Source organism: Falco biarmicus, chromosome 8, assembly GCF_023638135.1.
Source record: "Falco biarmicus isolate bFalBia1 chromosome 8, bFalBia1.pri, whole genome shotgun sequence".
In the NCBI taxonomy this organism is placed as follows: domain Eukaryota; kingdom Metazoa; phylum Chordata; class Aves; order Falconiformes; family Falconidae; genus Falco; species Falco biarmicus.
This window is the reverse complement of record NC_079295.1, coordinates 14,782,465-14,796,432: the sequence shown is the minus strand read 5'-3', so window position 1 is coordinate 14,796,432 and position 13,968 is coordinate 14,782,465. Positions and strand designations below refer to the sequence as shown.

General features: G+C 38.4%; 1 protein-coding gene across 22 annotated transcripts in view; it reads right to left on the bottom strand.

The window, feature by feature from the left end:
- Window positions 1-1,627: 1,627 nt before the first annotated feature.
- The window catches only part of CARF (calcium responsive transcription factor), a 41,501-nt gene continuing 29,160 nt past the window's right edge, over window positions 1,628-13,968 (bottom strand). The window contains exons 15-21 of one of the 22 annotated variants that reach the window (XR_008823397.1): window positions 9,113-9,244; window positions 8,424-8,454; window positions 6,997-7,064; window positions 6,393-6,440; window positions 5,038-5,201; window positions 4,719-4,919; window positions 1,628-1,883 (exon numbers count right to left, since the gene is read on the bottom strand). Coding sequence is in view for 13 of the 22 variants with exons in the window: in XM_056348328.1 (XP_056204303.1) it covers window positions 6,396-6,445; window positions 6,780-6,857; window positions 6,997-7,064; window positions 8,424-8,454; window positions 9,113-9,244 (359 nt within the window). In the remaining 9 variants the exon portion in view is untranslated. Of the gene's footprint in view, window positions 1,884-2,786; window positions 4,920-5,037; window positions 6,446-6,778; window positions 6,858-6,996; window positions 7,065-8,423; window positions 8,455-9,085; window positions 9,245-11,837; window positions 13,462-13,968 lie in introns of those variants that run through there. The other 21 variants (XR_008823396.1, XR_008823398.1, XM_056348328.1 and 18 more) reach the window with 21 other exon arrangements.

The window sequence follows — 13,968 nt, the reverse complement described above, 5'->3', positions numbered from 1 at the left end:
TCGCATCCATCTTCTGTTTCCTTCCTTGTTCTCTCATCTGCCGGATATAGGGATAAGGGTTGTGTCCCTTGCCAATGCTCAATAGCTCTTGAACTGTTTTTCCAAACAGCAGCACTTTCAGCCTGTCTCTTTTGCTTGACCCTGTAGATGCCAAAAAATTTTCAATACGGCATAGATCCTGTAATTATTATTGTCAGTTATCTACTGCCACTCAAACCAAATAAAAAATAAAAGCCAGCAGAAATGTTTTTGATACCTCACTCTGTGCTAATTCTCTAATCCTGCCTGACACTGTTTGTCCCCGTATTAGTGATAATGTCATAAATGCAGACTAGAAGTTCAAGATGTGAATTAGCAATGAGAACGCACCATCCAAAACCCCCAAATTTGCTTTCTTTCCTCATACAATATACTAAAACACCAAATAAAGTAAATATAGATAAAGAGAGAAAATTAAAAATGAAAATCCCCAAAAGAATGATGCTTTTTATCCTAGTGGTTTAAGGCAATGTTAACACTCCTTTCCGGCACAAATGAATCAGACTGCTAGCCCATTTAGTCAAACTGTCACGGAAAGTTGCTAGTACTGGATTATTTCAGGATGAAGTGCAAAGGATGTTACCCTCCACAGATCCTCAAAGAATATGCCATTATTTTTTATCCCCATCAGTTCATGGTTAGCTTGTACTCGCTACGCTAAAGGTTTCGATTGCTTCAGCTTATAAACCAGTAACATAACTATGGATAGTCTAAATTGTCATTCTAAATAATGTTTCACTTCAATACTACTTTGTGGACATATCCTTTGCAGATTAACAATGTATTTGGAAGGAATTACTTCTTTTTCTCCACTTTAAATCATTGTTTTAACTTTTTTATTCGAAGTCTCTTTTTCAAAAGGAATGGAGGAAATGTCAGTTTATCTTCTTTGTAGTACACACACTGTTGTGTGTACTTTTATCATTCTGAGAATGAACACAGCAAGAAAAACTTCCTCATGTTTCCTATTAGTGTGCTTTAAAGCAATTCAGGAAGTTGTCTTTAGAAGTGAAACTTTCAAGAAGGATGTATCAGTTAATGCTAGTTTTTGTCAAACCTCTCTTGAAACCTTGTTAACCTTTATAACATTATACACAAAAGCTAATGTTTTTGTGAGTGTGGAGGTGGCTCCAGTGCCTCTTCAGAAATTCTGTCCACTCAAAACTCAATACAGTTCCAGTTTCCCTACCTGAAGCCATTTCTGCTGCAGTCAGGAAACTATAGCTCATTTGAAAACAGTCACTTCATTGCGAAAAACTGCTCCTAAAGAAATGGGAATTCATCAATTCCAAAAGAGAAACACAGATAAAAGAGTGAATCTAGAACATGAAGTTACTCTCAAATTCTTCTCATAATTACCAATAATATTAAAAGATTTTGACTATTTCTGTTAGAAAATATAGGAAATATCATATATCTTGCATGAAGAATTTGTGTATAATGCTCTATGTATTAACTATTAACTTATTTTAACTTTTTCTACATGAGATGGGATAAAACAGATCCTACACAGGGTATGTGAAGAAGCTGAACGCTAAGTGAAAGCATGACAAAGCCAACAGAAACCAAAATCACCACAGAGCCGTATTTTAGAAAGTGCTTTATTTCCCGGTTCTTTCTGCAATGGCTCACAATCACTGTTTTTGTTTGTAAGATCAGAATAAGTATCAGCATACCACCAGAAGTATTAGCCTGTGGTTAGTGTCTGAAAGATCTTACCTTACTAATGATAATTATGCTGGCTGACTTTATGCTATCTTTTGTTACCACCTGTCCACACTGAAACTTTTCCATTTTGCAGTTATTAGCTAATCTTGCTAGTGGTCTCTCAGAAGTTCACAAGTCTGAAATAAAAGGAATGGAGACACTTTTTTCATAGATTGAACTGGCAAAATAAAACCACGTTTCACTATGAAAACAATGATCTTTTTACAATTGCTACTGATAAACCTTAGGCCACACTCCTGAAGGTACTAAATTTGGTTCCAGGGTAGTTTGCCTGCTTTTTTTTTTTTTTTTTAAATAATTGACAAGTTCACTCTGCCTGATCCAAGTTCATAGATTTACGGAGTACTTCAGTGCAAAAGAGGTTCTGATAACTAGGGAATATGGATTATCATGTGTTCCTCCAGAGCAGCTAGTGGCCAAGCAGGCATGGCTGTCCCCGAGAGCTGCAAAAAGGGGAATTCCTTTCCCTTTCACAGAACTTCAAGAGAAAAGAGAATTGTTATATGCGTTTCTTCTACAGCCTTAAGATAGCCAGGAAAGCTTATGGAATAGATTATACAATAAGTCAGCAGTAAGAAAATAAAAGTGAGTGATATCATTGGAAGCAAATACTTGATGAAGTCATAATGACAGTGCAATCCCTTCTGAAGCTCACCTAATTCATTACCAAAGACTTCTTTATCCACCACAAATAGCTTTGTGTCCTCCATACAGACAACTAACAATTTACCATGTTCCTTTTTACAGTCTTCCTTTCATAGCAAGACATGGACAGAAGGTAAGAAATTAATTTAGCTAATGCTAGGAAGCCATCCATCAGTTCTGTATTCCAAACAGTGCCTATATTAGAAACCATGTGTGTCATGTCACATAGTACTCTGTCTAGGTACACTCAGCGACCAGTGCCAGATATTTTTAGTAGGTGGTGTAAGAACTCACATACAAAACTTATCTTCTAAAGGAAGTTCTCTTCTCATTCAGGAAAATAATCTCTGAAATTACCACAGGAATATAAATCGCATTCCCAAACTCTTTATTTCTTTTCCCAAGATTAACAGTACTTTCACCGAAGATGTCACTCACCCCAAACTTTGCTACTCTCTGAAACACAGCTAGATACAATGCCATGAAGATGCTGCATCCTTAACATCTCCAAGAACACCACTACCAAAGTAGATCAAGTAGATTCTACTGCTGCAGCATCCTCTCCTCTGAATGATTCTCATGCTCAAACCTGTAAAAATATGACTGATATTCTTCTTCAGCAGAAATGCAATGGATTAGACCTGTTCCTGAGTTGACTGTGCAGCTGAGATTTACTCTAGTGAAAAGGTGAATGAGCAGAACTTGAAAGGCCTAACCAGAATACATCCAAAAATGCACTCCCTGATTCAAACAAGGTGCGCTCCTTTCTACACACAGATGGACTTCTTAAAAACTAAAATCTGATCCATTTTGTGTCCTACTTAAAAAATTAAAGGCAATATTGGATTGCACTGATCAAAGAAAAATGATTTCAGTATTTCCCATTGTGGTTTGAGTCCAGATATAAATGTCAAGTACTTGATTCAATGTGAAGAAAATTAATTTATTGCCAGTCAAATAGATTAAAATAGTGAAAAGTAAAAAGAAATTAAAAATCACCTTCCCCTCATGCTCCCCTCTTTCCCCAGGCTCAACTTCAAACCTTAAACCCCCCAACTCCTCTGCTTTCCCCCACACCTGAAACAGCACAGGGCAAAGGGGAATGAGGGGTTGCAGTCAGTCTGTAACAGCTCCTTTGCATTGCTCCATCCTCCTCGCACTTTTCGCCTGCTCCACCATAGGTCATGTCCACAGGCTGCAGTCCTTCAGCATAAGCCTGCTCCTCTCTGCGGACTGCAGTTCCTTCAGAAAATTTCCACCTGCTCCAGAATGGGATCCTTTGTGGGCTGCAGGGAAATCTGCTCCAGCACCTGAAGGAATTCCTCCCTCTCCTCCTTCTCGGACCGTGGTTTTCAGAGAACTGTTTCTCTCACTTTCTTCCTCACTGCTCCCTGCCATGCAGCATTTTGCCCTTTCTTAAACATGCTTCCACAGAAGTGCCACCAGCTTTGCTGGTGAGCTCAGCTGTGTCCTGCAGTGGGGTCCAATGCAGAGCTGGCTGGAACCAGCTGTGTCTTGCACAGGGCCACCCACATCTGGGCACCTGCACCCAATACAGAAGCATAACCTAAAAGTTGGACATTAAAGAACTTCCTGACCCTCTCCTGTGCTCCCCTTCAAGTTTTGCCCAAATTGTCATTTGTGGGGTGCACAATGGGCCAGGCCTACAGACTAATCTGGATTCAAAACAATATAAGGGGGCAAAGGACAGTTATTTGTACTGATAATTTGCTGCTACACATAGTGCAGTATGCTGCTCGCATCAGCACAGCCCTGCAGTTGTGCTGGCCTGCATGGAAATGCAGGTGCAGGAGCAGAACCTGTAGCAAGTGCTTCCTGCAAGAACTTTTGGAGTTAAGGTGGTAGTGGAGCTCACCCCAGTATCTCCTCCTCGTCAAGCAAAAGATAACAGCATCTTACATTTCATTCATGCAAGGAATCAACCTCCAGCACAATAAAGCAGAGAGGAAATTAATCCCCAAACATGGGAAACTAAGGTTGACAGAGCAGGTTATTTAAAGAAGTAATTTTTTGTTTCTGCGCTGCTCTGTTTTGTTTCTGTGCTAGGAGAAAGAGGCAATGGGAGAATGGCAGAAAAGTGGTAGATGAGAACATGTTAAAACAATTCCCCCATTCTCAAAAAGTGCTGAGTATGTACAGTGGTAGGAAACAAAAAACCAACAACAATAAAACAAAACAAAACCCAAAAACAAATGGTGAGGCCAGGGGAAAGTAATTTTATGGCTTGTATTATGTTCAAAGTTAGACATGCACTAGAACCTGACATGAAAAACCTGTGCACCCACCAAATTACTGTGAAGACAGCAATCTAAAACTGGTAAAGCTTTCTTTCCACAGGTCATCTGTTCTCAGTAGAAGGTCAAGAAGGTTCCCACTTTCTCCATCCCATTCCATGTACGAAACACCTCAGATGCGATAAGAGCTTTGTCAACAGCCAAGAACATGGAGTTGTTACATCAGTTCGCATTCAGAAGATGACTAGTGCACTGAAGATAAAAGCAAATATACATGATTACCATTCCAGCTTTTATTAGATGTGAGCTCAGAGTATAAATAGCACCAAAATCAACAATAAAAAAGTTGTATATTAAAAAAAATATTTACCATTTAAAGTGAACCACTTCAACCAGAAGAAACTGCAATCTTGAGCTGTAACTTCAAGGGCTTTCTAACTCCTGCAAGCAGCTTTTCACAAAATTAACTTCCTCTTCTGTTCTCTGTTCTGGTCTCTTGCTGGTTGTGTGGAGTACTCTCAGAGGTAAGTGGTCCTGAGAAAACATCCAACACATAGTGAACTAAGAGCTAAAAGTAGAAGCCAAGGGGGTAAACCTGGACACTTCAGAAAACTGAAGTGTCATCTATAAGAAACATAAATAATCAATTTCCAATTCTCTCTCCCATTTAATTTTAACTTTTAAGAGAAATATCTGTGAGAAAAAGGTACATTTATGTCTACAAGAACTGCAACCTGAAAAAGCATGACTAAATTTTTAGCATGGTCCTTTAGGAATTAAACACTCCACGCTTAGATCTAGGATAGAAGATATGTTTTAGGCCAAACTTGTGGCTAATTTGCAAAATCACTGTTGAACTGTAAGCTGGGGGGAGCAGGGAAGAAACTGAGATTCATTTTAGTTCCACTGCTGACCTCTCTGTTTGAGAGTGTTTCTCAAGATGTTTAAGAAAAGGTACTGTGTGAGGAGGGTACTACGTTAAGAGCAAGAATGACCATTTTTACCATGATATTCTGCAGTTGCTTATTCCTTCTACCAGCTCTCATTCCTAAATTACACCATACTTGAGGGTGACAGTTCTAGGTACTCCCAACTCAGACTATCTACGCTGTCCATCAATTTTTCATACAGGAGACCTCTATTTTCTCTTAAACTGGAAAGCAGAATTCCAAAAGCCATGAAGAGATAAATATGAGCAGCTGTGTGTCAGGTAGAAACACAAATGCAGCTCTTCTTGGGAGCTGGAAGAAACAGGTTTTTCTTCTGCTCAACAAGTATTGCAGAACACATGGGCATAGCCTCAGAATTTGTCCTAGCTCAGTTAGAGCTCAGATTAAGACCAAATTCACAGCTCTGTCAGTTCTAGAGACTTGACTATTTATACCACCAGTGGTTTCACTAAACCAATGCAAATTCCAAGCACAAAGAAAATTTGCCACACCTAGTCTTGATGTGACAAATGTTTATAAACAAACTGTGGTTTGCAGATACTGTTACTGACATGCTGTCAAGTGACCAGGTCAGATTATGCACGTGAAAAGGAAGTGCCCTCATGATGGGAGAGGTGGTAAGAAAGAATTCTGATGTCATCCCCGTTTCCCACCCCATTCCTTCCCCTGCATGATTTTGGTTCTATAATTGCTGCTCTTTTTTGTGGAAGACGATGAACACAGTGATTTGCAGCATAGGTGGAAGATCACCTTCAGAGGAAGAAAAGTGCCAAACCTTTCAGGCTCTGAACATGGTGTTTTTGAAGGACAGTTTGAATGCTTTCTGTTCTGGATAAAAAGAAGAAAAAAAATTGGAAAAGGGTTTGGTTGTTTTAGGTTATTACAGGGTTAGAAGTATACACTAATATTTCCTCATAAGGAATTTCTTAAGAAATACAACATTATTCACTTTAAGTTAAAGCTTACTCTGTAAAAAACATACATCTGAAAGGACTTCAGACAAAAGCTCTCCACTGTTTCTTTATAAAACAAGCTTCATTTACTTTAAGAAAATGTATACAGACAATATAAAGATCAAGAGGCACTATTGGCCTACAGTTTCAGTATGACATGTGAAGACGGCAATGCATGGATAAGCATCCATTAACATTTTGGTACATACTCATAAAAACATTGAGATCTGTCCAAACAGTAGGCATCTCATCAAGCAGAACAGAGAGACACAGTGATTCTAACACTTCTGAAAAGGAAGAATTACTTTTATTCTCTATTGAAAAATCCTCTTCCTCCCACCAAATAATGCGGGCTTTATAGAAGTCATGTCATCAGCCTTTAATCCCCTCTGTTCCATTCCTGCAGGTCCTCCCATAAGATCTTACCTTCTTCATGATCTCCATGTCCCTTCCAGTCTTGTGCAACTTCTTGAGTGGGGAAGCAGAAAGAACAGCTATGTCAGAACACAAAGACAAATCATCACTGTTTCTCAAGGGGTGCATTCAGGACCAGCACAGAGAATGTCAGTCTGGAATGAGGATGCTGGGACTAAACTTCTCCCTTTCCCATTGATCTGCCAAAACACATCTTTCTCTCAAATGGCATTCCTACTGCCATTTAATTGCCATACCCAATTACATTTTAAATAGTACCTAGAGGCAAAGACTATTCTACAAAGAACAGAAGTAAGTGTCTGGTCTCTCCTGGAGCCACTGAACTATCAACATTTAACCAAAGGTTAGAGCTAAAATTTTAACAGTGTTTTAGTGGTAATTTATGCTGTATTGACACTGTCCCCCACTGTAGAAATCCAAGTACATTAGAAAAATGACCAAATGGCAATAGTATGTAAGTTTTTGCTCTCTAGCTCCTGCATATTGAGGACCCAGAAATCAACTCTTATGAACTCACTGTACTACAAACAGATTTTCATCCTCCTGTGAGCCTTATCAATCTCTATTAGAAAAAAAGATCAAGAAGAACAAGAAATCTAATTTGCTTAGAACAGCATGCTCTTGTTTAAACAGGCAGACTGTCATTAACAGAAGGCCAGTACAAGCCAAATGACCAACTGAGCTGCCCTGCAGAGCTAAGGATGGTTGTAGTAAAAACAGGAATTCCAATTATCCACATTAAAAGATCTGATTACATGTGCCCTAAAATATCTGCACCATTTAACCACAGTAAGGTATAATTAAAACTCTATTAAAGAATTAACATGCAAACACTATATTCATGTCTCCATTTTCTTTTTTCCTTCCCCTCTCACCTGATACATACAATCCTCTATGCATATATCACTTAGAACTATTAAGCATTCAAAGTTAACTATTCAAAGTTAACTTTTTCCATAAAGAGGTTAACTTACCCATGCCTTTTGCAAGGTTTCCTCTATCTAGCAGAGGCTAACGGACTACTGATGAGAACTATTCCCACAGCATCCAGTGCTCCTATTTTTCTGTCCAGGGAAGACTCCTTAGGACAAGGACAATCAGTACTTGTCCTCAGAAAGCTTTCCAAGTTTTCAAAACCCCTTCTGTACTGGAATAGGACGGGGTCCTAGACGAAAAATGCCCACTAATATTTTCTACAGAACAGCGGTACTGTTTATTATCACTCCTTTGAAGACTCTCCAGAAAACACATCAAATCCTTTCAGAAAATAAACATTTCATTTGTCATATGCGTCAGAAATGGAATGAGATACTAGGGTGTAACAGCTTACACTGGAAAAAACCTCCAAATGCACGCACATACACTACTGTCATGTGACAAGATTTTTGCCTTCCCCTCTTTCTCCCCCCACATCATACCTTAGTTGTTGCTTCCTGGATAGTTTCTGACCTAAAAAAAAAAATAAAAAAAATCAACACAGCCTGTTTTACACAATGCTTGTTTCATTCATTAATGAGGTGCGCTGTTGCTGGGAGAAAATAATCATTACTGATGGGATAGGCTCTGAAGTTTATTCTTATGGAAGCCTTGTTCAGAAGGGAAGGGCAGATCAAGAATTTTCTCATCAGAGATCCATGAAAAGCAGTAACTTTTCACAGCACCATCCTCAGCTATATCACGCTTGCTATCCCTAATGGAACAGATTCTTCCTGCTTAATCTTCTGAGAACAAATCTGTTTGAATAGGCTTAACGGAGCAAACTGTAAGTTCGCCAACAGCCAGACAAGTCAAAGCCAGCTACTATCCACAGCCAGAATCAGGAACTCAAGTAGTATAAAATGAGAGGTCAGTTTCTCAATATATAGCCCTAACAGCTGGCAGAAACTATGCTTTTCTCAAATCTTCTCAGTTGCTGTGAATGTAACAAGCGTCTTGTGAAATGTGGCTGCCTGATACTGATCCAGCTAAGGATGACAAGCCCAAAAGCAAGCCAGGAAAAACCTTAATGCAATTATAAGGAGCATAGGGACCTAGGATCCTGGGGAGATGGGAAGAAAAACTGACAGGAAGCAAATCTCACCATTATTTACTTATGCAGTGAACTCACCAGCTGCTCCAACAGTATGACAGTGAAACACTGAGAACCAGAGGGCCTGAGGGCATGGGACGTGGGTGGAAGCCCTAAGTGTGAAGGAAGACACATCTGTGTGGATACTGAGCACGCTTGAGGTAGACAGAGCTGCAGTCAGAGGGACGAAGAGAACAGCAAGTTAATTCAGTTGGGAAGAAAAGGTATATTTACCTTGGTAACATGTAAAGGAAAAGACTTTATGCTCCTAAATTAAAGCTCCAAGAGGAGCTGCTTCTTCATATTAGAAGAATGGGCATCTCAGACTATGGGAAGTCATCTACCTGCCTCTGGTACTCACCAAAACTCAAGCAGCTTTGTTGGTTTTGAGGGCAGGATAGGCTTCCCTTTTCTTTCAAACCTTTAAATTCCTGCCATGAGCTCACCCCATCCACTACTGGCACACATTCAGGAGCTGCACTTGCCTTTGTGATGAGCTTGCTACCTGCTTCCAGGGCCCTGGAGCCCCCCCAGCACAGCCCCCGCTCCAGCCCTCCCCACAGCACCCTTGCTTTTCACACACCTTCAGGAACTTCTTCCACCTGGTCTCCCTGGAGCTGTACTACTTGTTCTTCATCCCCAGAAAGCACTGCCCTGAAATAGCTCTTGCATTTCTCCCCATGAGCCCCCGTAACCACAACACAGACCATTACTTTAAAAGTAGTGTGCATTTGAATAGGAATATTATACATTAAGTTACTATATATATATACACACACACATACATATACAGACATTTGTCTCTAAATTTTGTACAAACTACAACAATTTTATACCACAAAAAGGACTCATTAACACTACCGTTTCCATCCAAGAGGCTGCCACCCTTGAACGACAGCTATGGATGCATGCCTTTTTAAGTCTTCTCTACATTTTAGCAAAAAGTTATTTTTGCATGCACATACATAAGCACAGCCCTTCTTGTAAAGCCCACTGAGCACTGTTACCGGTAACCAACAACGAGCATAAATTGGAGAATAAGTTGTTCATTTACAGTACCGTTGAAGCTCAAGATTTCTAGGTTTGCAAAATAAACACCTGAACTTAATAAACACAAGAAAACAAACTAAACATCAGAAAAACTACTACTATTCCAAAGTAATAACCAACTACTTTGCACCAAACTATATAGCTTTCTCTGAAAAATAAGCTTTGAGTATTCTATTCAAGCAAATTTGACTGCATTGAAAGTGGTTTACTTGTGATTTTTTCCATATCTGTAATAGAGCCTTTTCTGTAAAATTTAGGTGGACATTAGTGAACAAAGATGTTAAACTGAACATAGACTGGATATGCGTGAGGAGTTCGTGTTCCTCCATTAGCAACATGTACAGAACAAATGTAAACATACTCTTTAAAGAGGAAAGGTTACACTAAATTAAAAAACCAACACTATTTAATAAACTGGAATATGTATTTGGGAGACAAAGAACTGAAATTCTGTGAAAATGAAGGAACTGAAAACAAAAGCGTGAGTATTGGCTAGATAAGCATTTCAAAATTTTTCGATGAGCCGTACTGTTCCAACTCTCATCCCCAGCTTTTAAAAGCAACTAATTCTTTACTGCTTCTTTAAATTTCTCCCAACTTTTTGTTCTATTGTTTTCAGGGTACTGTGCAGATCAGGGTTGATTATAAAATCCATTTCACAGTCTGCAATTCAAGATGGACTAAAAGAGTATTTCCTCCATCTGTGAGTACTAAACCCAAAATAGAAATACCATCAGAAATACTGTTCAGCACAGGATGAGACTGTAGCTCATGATGCGAAGAACAGTGGCTGTTAAAGAAAGATCTGTTAATGAGGGAACTAAGCAAGACGTGATGGAAATGTAACATCTCTTTCCTCATACTTTTACTCCAACCACAAATGTATGGTCTGCTTTGAAGAGAACTAAAACTGAAATAACCTCTTGCTGGTAATCTTTAGCTGCAGTTCATTCTTTTGAGAACAAGCATTCTCAAAAATGAGGAACTATTCTCAAAAAAAATGAGTAATATTGAGAAAGGTGATATACTTGGGAATGCATTTGTTTCACCTCTAAGAAAAAACAAAGGTGATCACTCAATACAGCAGCATGAAAGGAGGTACCCATTCTGTTATATAGTTACCAAGCTGGAAAAGTAAAGGTGACTGCTGCCTGTGTGCTCCAGAACTATGACTGAAGCAGAGAACATCTATTTTGAACATATTCTCACAATTAACAAGAAAAAAGCCCAAAAGGGTGAACCTTGTGGGATTTTACCTACCAGAAATGAGTAAGGCATACCACAAAACAAGTCAGTGCAGAAACCAAATACAAGAGACTCCAAAGAACTGGAGATTCTCTATGCACTTGCATGATAAAATACTGACTCTTACTTAATAATAGCATGATCCTGTTGGAAAATTCTGATTTAAGCTAACCCATAAACATTAGCTTTAAAAGAACAGCATTAGCAATGTTAGTAACCTCACAGAACTTAATCTATGTTAAGGTAAGATTAGAAGCACCTACCTAACAGATGCTGCATATAAAGGCATTAGGAACCCAAGTTCAATGTGAGACTTTCGAAAGTTTTAGCTTTAAATACTCAAAATAAAATTAAAAACTAATTTTAAATGGCCACTATTTAGACTATGTTCGTGAATGCCTTGAGTGTATGTTAATAAATCTAACAATTTTAAAATGTTAATCTTTATGTTCATATAATATTACTAACATTTTCTCCTCTACATGAATGAACCAATCTCTTTCCTGCCTTTGGTTGGGTTTTTTTGTTTGCTTTTAAATCTGAAAAAGAGAAAGTCCTCAGATTGTTTTCTTGTACTTCATGCAGAAAAAAAATTAATCAAATTTTATGATCAAGTTCTCAACCAGTTAGTAGGAACTAATAACAGAACTGCTGATAATCCTGTATTCAAAATACTCTGAATGCTGCTCTAAGAATTCAGCATCTGAAGCTAACAAATGATATCATCATTTCACTTGGTGTCTACGTTGGCATCAGTTTAATTTCATTTACTGCTTTAAATGGATTCCAGGTTATTTGTAAGTATATTTCTTTTCTTAAAGAAACACGTCTGTCACGGATTATGTAACTCAGTGCTTGTCACTTACGGATTTGGCTTAAATATTACTAAAAGATATTTCTTTATCATATTCAGTTTTTAAGATTCCTGGTAATTATTCTAAGTAATATAGACCGCTTCAGTCTTGGAAGCTGCCACCATTGAAAAAGATCAATTTGTTTTCTGAATGTTATAGTCATAGCACACCTGCACATATTGCTTAGATTTGTATCACTTGCTTTGTTTTCTTGAGCCTCTCTTCGTTAGTCATGTATCCATAAGCCCTACATCACAAACAGCAGCAGCGTAAGTCATATTTGTCTGAGCTAATAGCTTAAGTGCATAAAGCAAAAGGTAGATAAGCTGAAATGGCAGCATCAATCATTTTCCGTGAGACAAGACTCCTGCATTTAGTTGTTACGACCAACTGCTAATACAGTACCACTGCAAAGGGTGCATGCAGCAATGAACCTCATTATAAAGCCAGAACATAAGTTAGAAGATGTCAAAGTTGAAAACATTCAGAATTACAATTCACATACTTTTCTTCATTATACAACCTTACGTTCACCTGGCAACCTCACCTTTCTCCTCTCCTTGATCTTCATGCCGTTAACATTATGATCATGTCAAAGCTGCATTTTCTTAAGCATCTATGTCCTTCATCACTTTGAAATTTAGCATCTTGGACCTTCATTTTGTCACAAAACCATTGCTGTATTGATACACTTTGCTGTCAGATTCTGTGGTCTTGGAGCTGGCAGATTCTATGGTGTCTGTAGTGCTGTAACAGTCGAGAGTCTCAAGGAAAAAAGCAAACCCAGTGTGATCCACATTCTAAAGCTAAGGAATTAAATTGTGGAAGACCTTCAGAAATGTTGACCAAAATGGGCCATTTGGATAGCATCCAAGTTACTCAAAACTTCAAATATAAGAGAGGTGATGTTCCACCGGGCAACTGAATGACCTGGAATTGGCACTAAACCACATCCATCATAAATCAAAAGAGCTGTCTGTCAGAACTAGTGTAAAATATGCCTAGTCTGAATGTCACAATACAATTTTAAAAGAATGGCATTACTTTGAGAGCACCCGCCTTTGCTTCCAAGACACTTAAGAGTTCTCCGATTTGAAAAATCCTTCCAGGCTTCACAGATTTAAATAGGTGAGGAACTATGGCAGTCTCTGATTTTATCTGGCTTCATAGACAATGCCTTTTCTCTTGGCTCTTGTTTAACTTGGCTCACACAGACAACACCCTCTGTATTTTCTTCAGCTTAAAAACAAAACAAAATTCATACATTGAAGTTCAAACTCCACTGACAATGCTTCAGCCCAAATAACTGTATGCATTTAAAAGAAAAATATTTCAGGAACTCAGGAGGTCACTACTGTTTAGTTTGACAGACAGTTATGTCATCTACTGTGGTATAAGACATTGCAAGTTGACATGAATTTACTGCAGTAAGGGCTCCCTTGAGTAGGAATATTTAAAATATTTTATAAAAAAATTAGTATGTTTGGAGATAGAAAATTAGTCTCACACAAAATGTCATTCGTCTTCCCCATGGAAAAATAAAGCTCCCATTTTACTGGATTTTTTTCTCTTCTTTTCTAGGGGAAAGGAGGAATAAAGGTGCTTATCGATCAAAAAATTAACTCTAAAGCATGTTGATTTAGAGAATGACTTACACTTCAGGCATAACTGGCCACTTCTCTATGACTGCACATACATTTTCAGCAGGAATTAGCTTATTCTTAAGTTAGCACTTGGAAAAGAGAA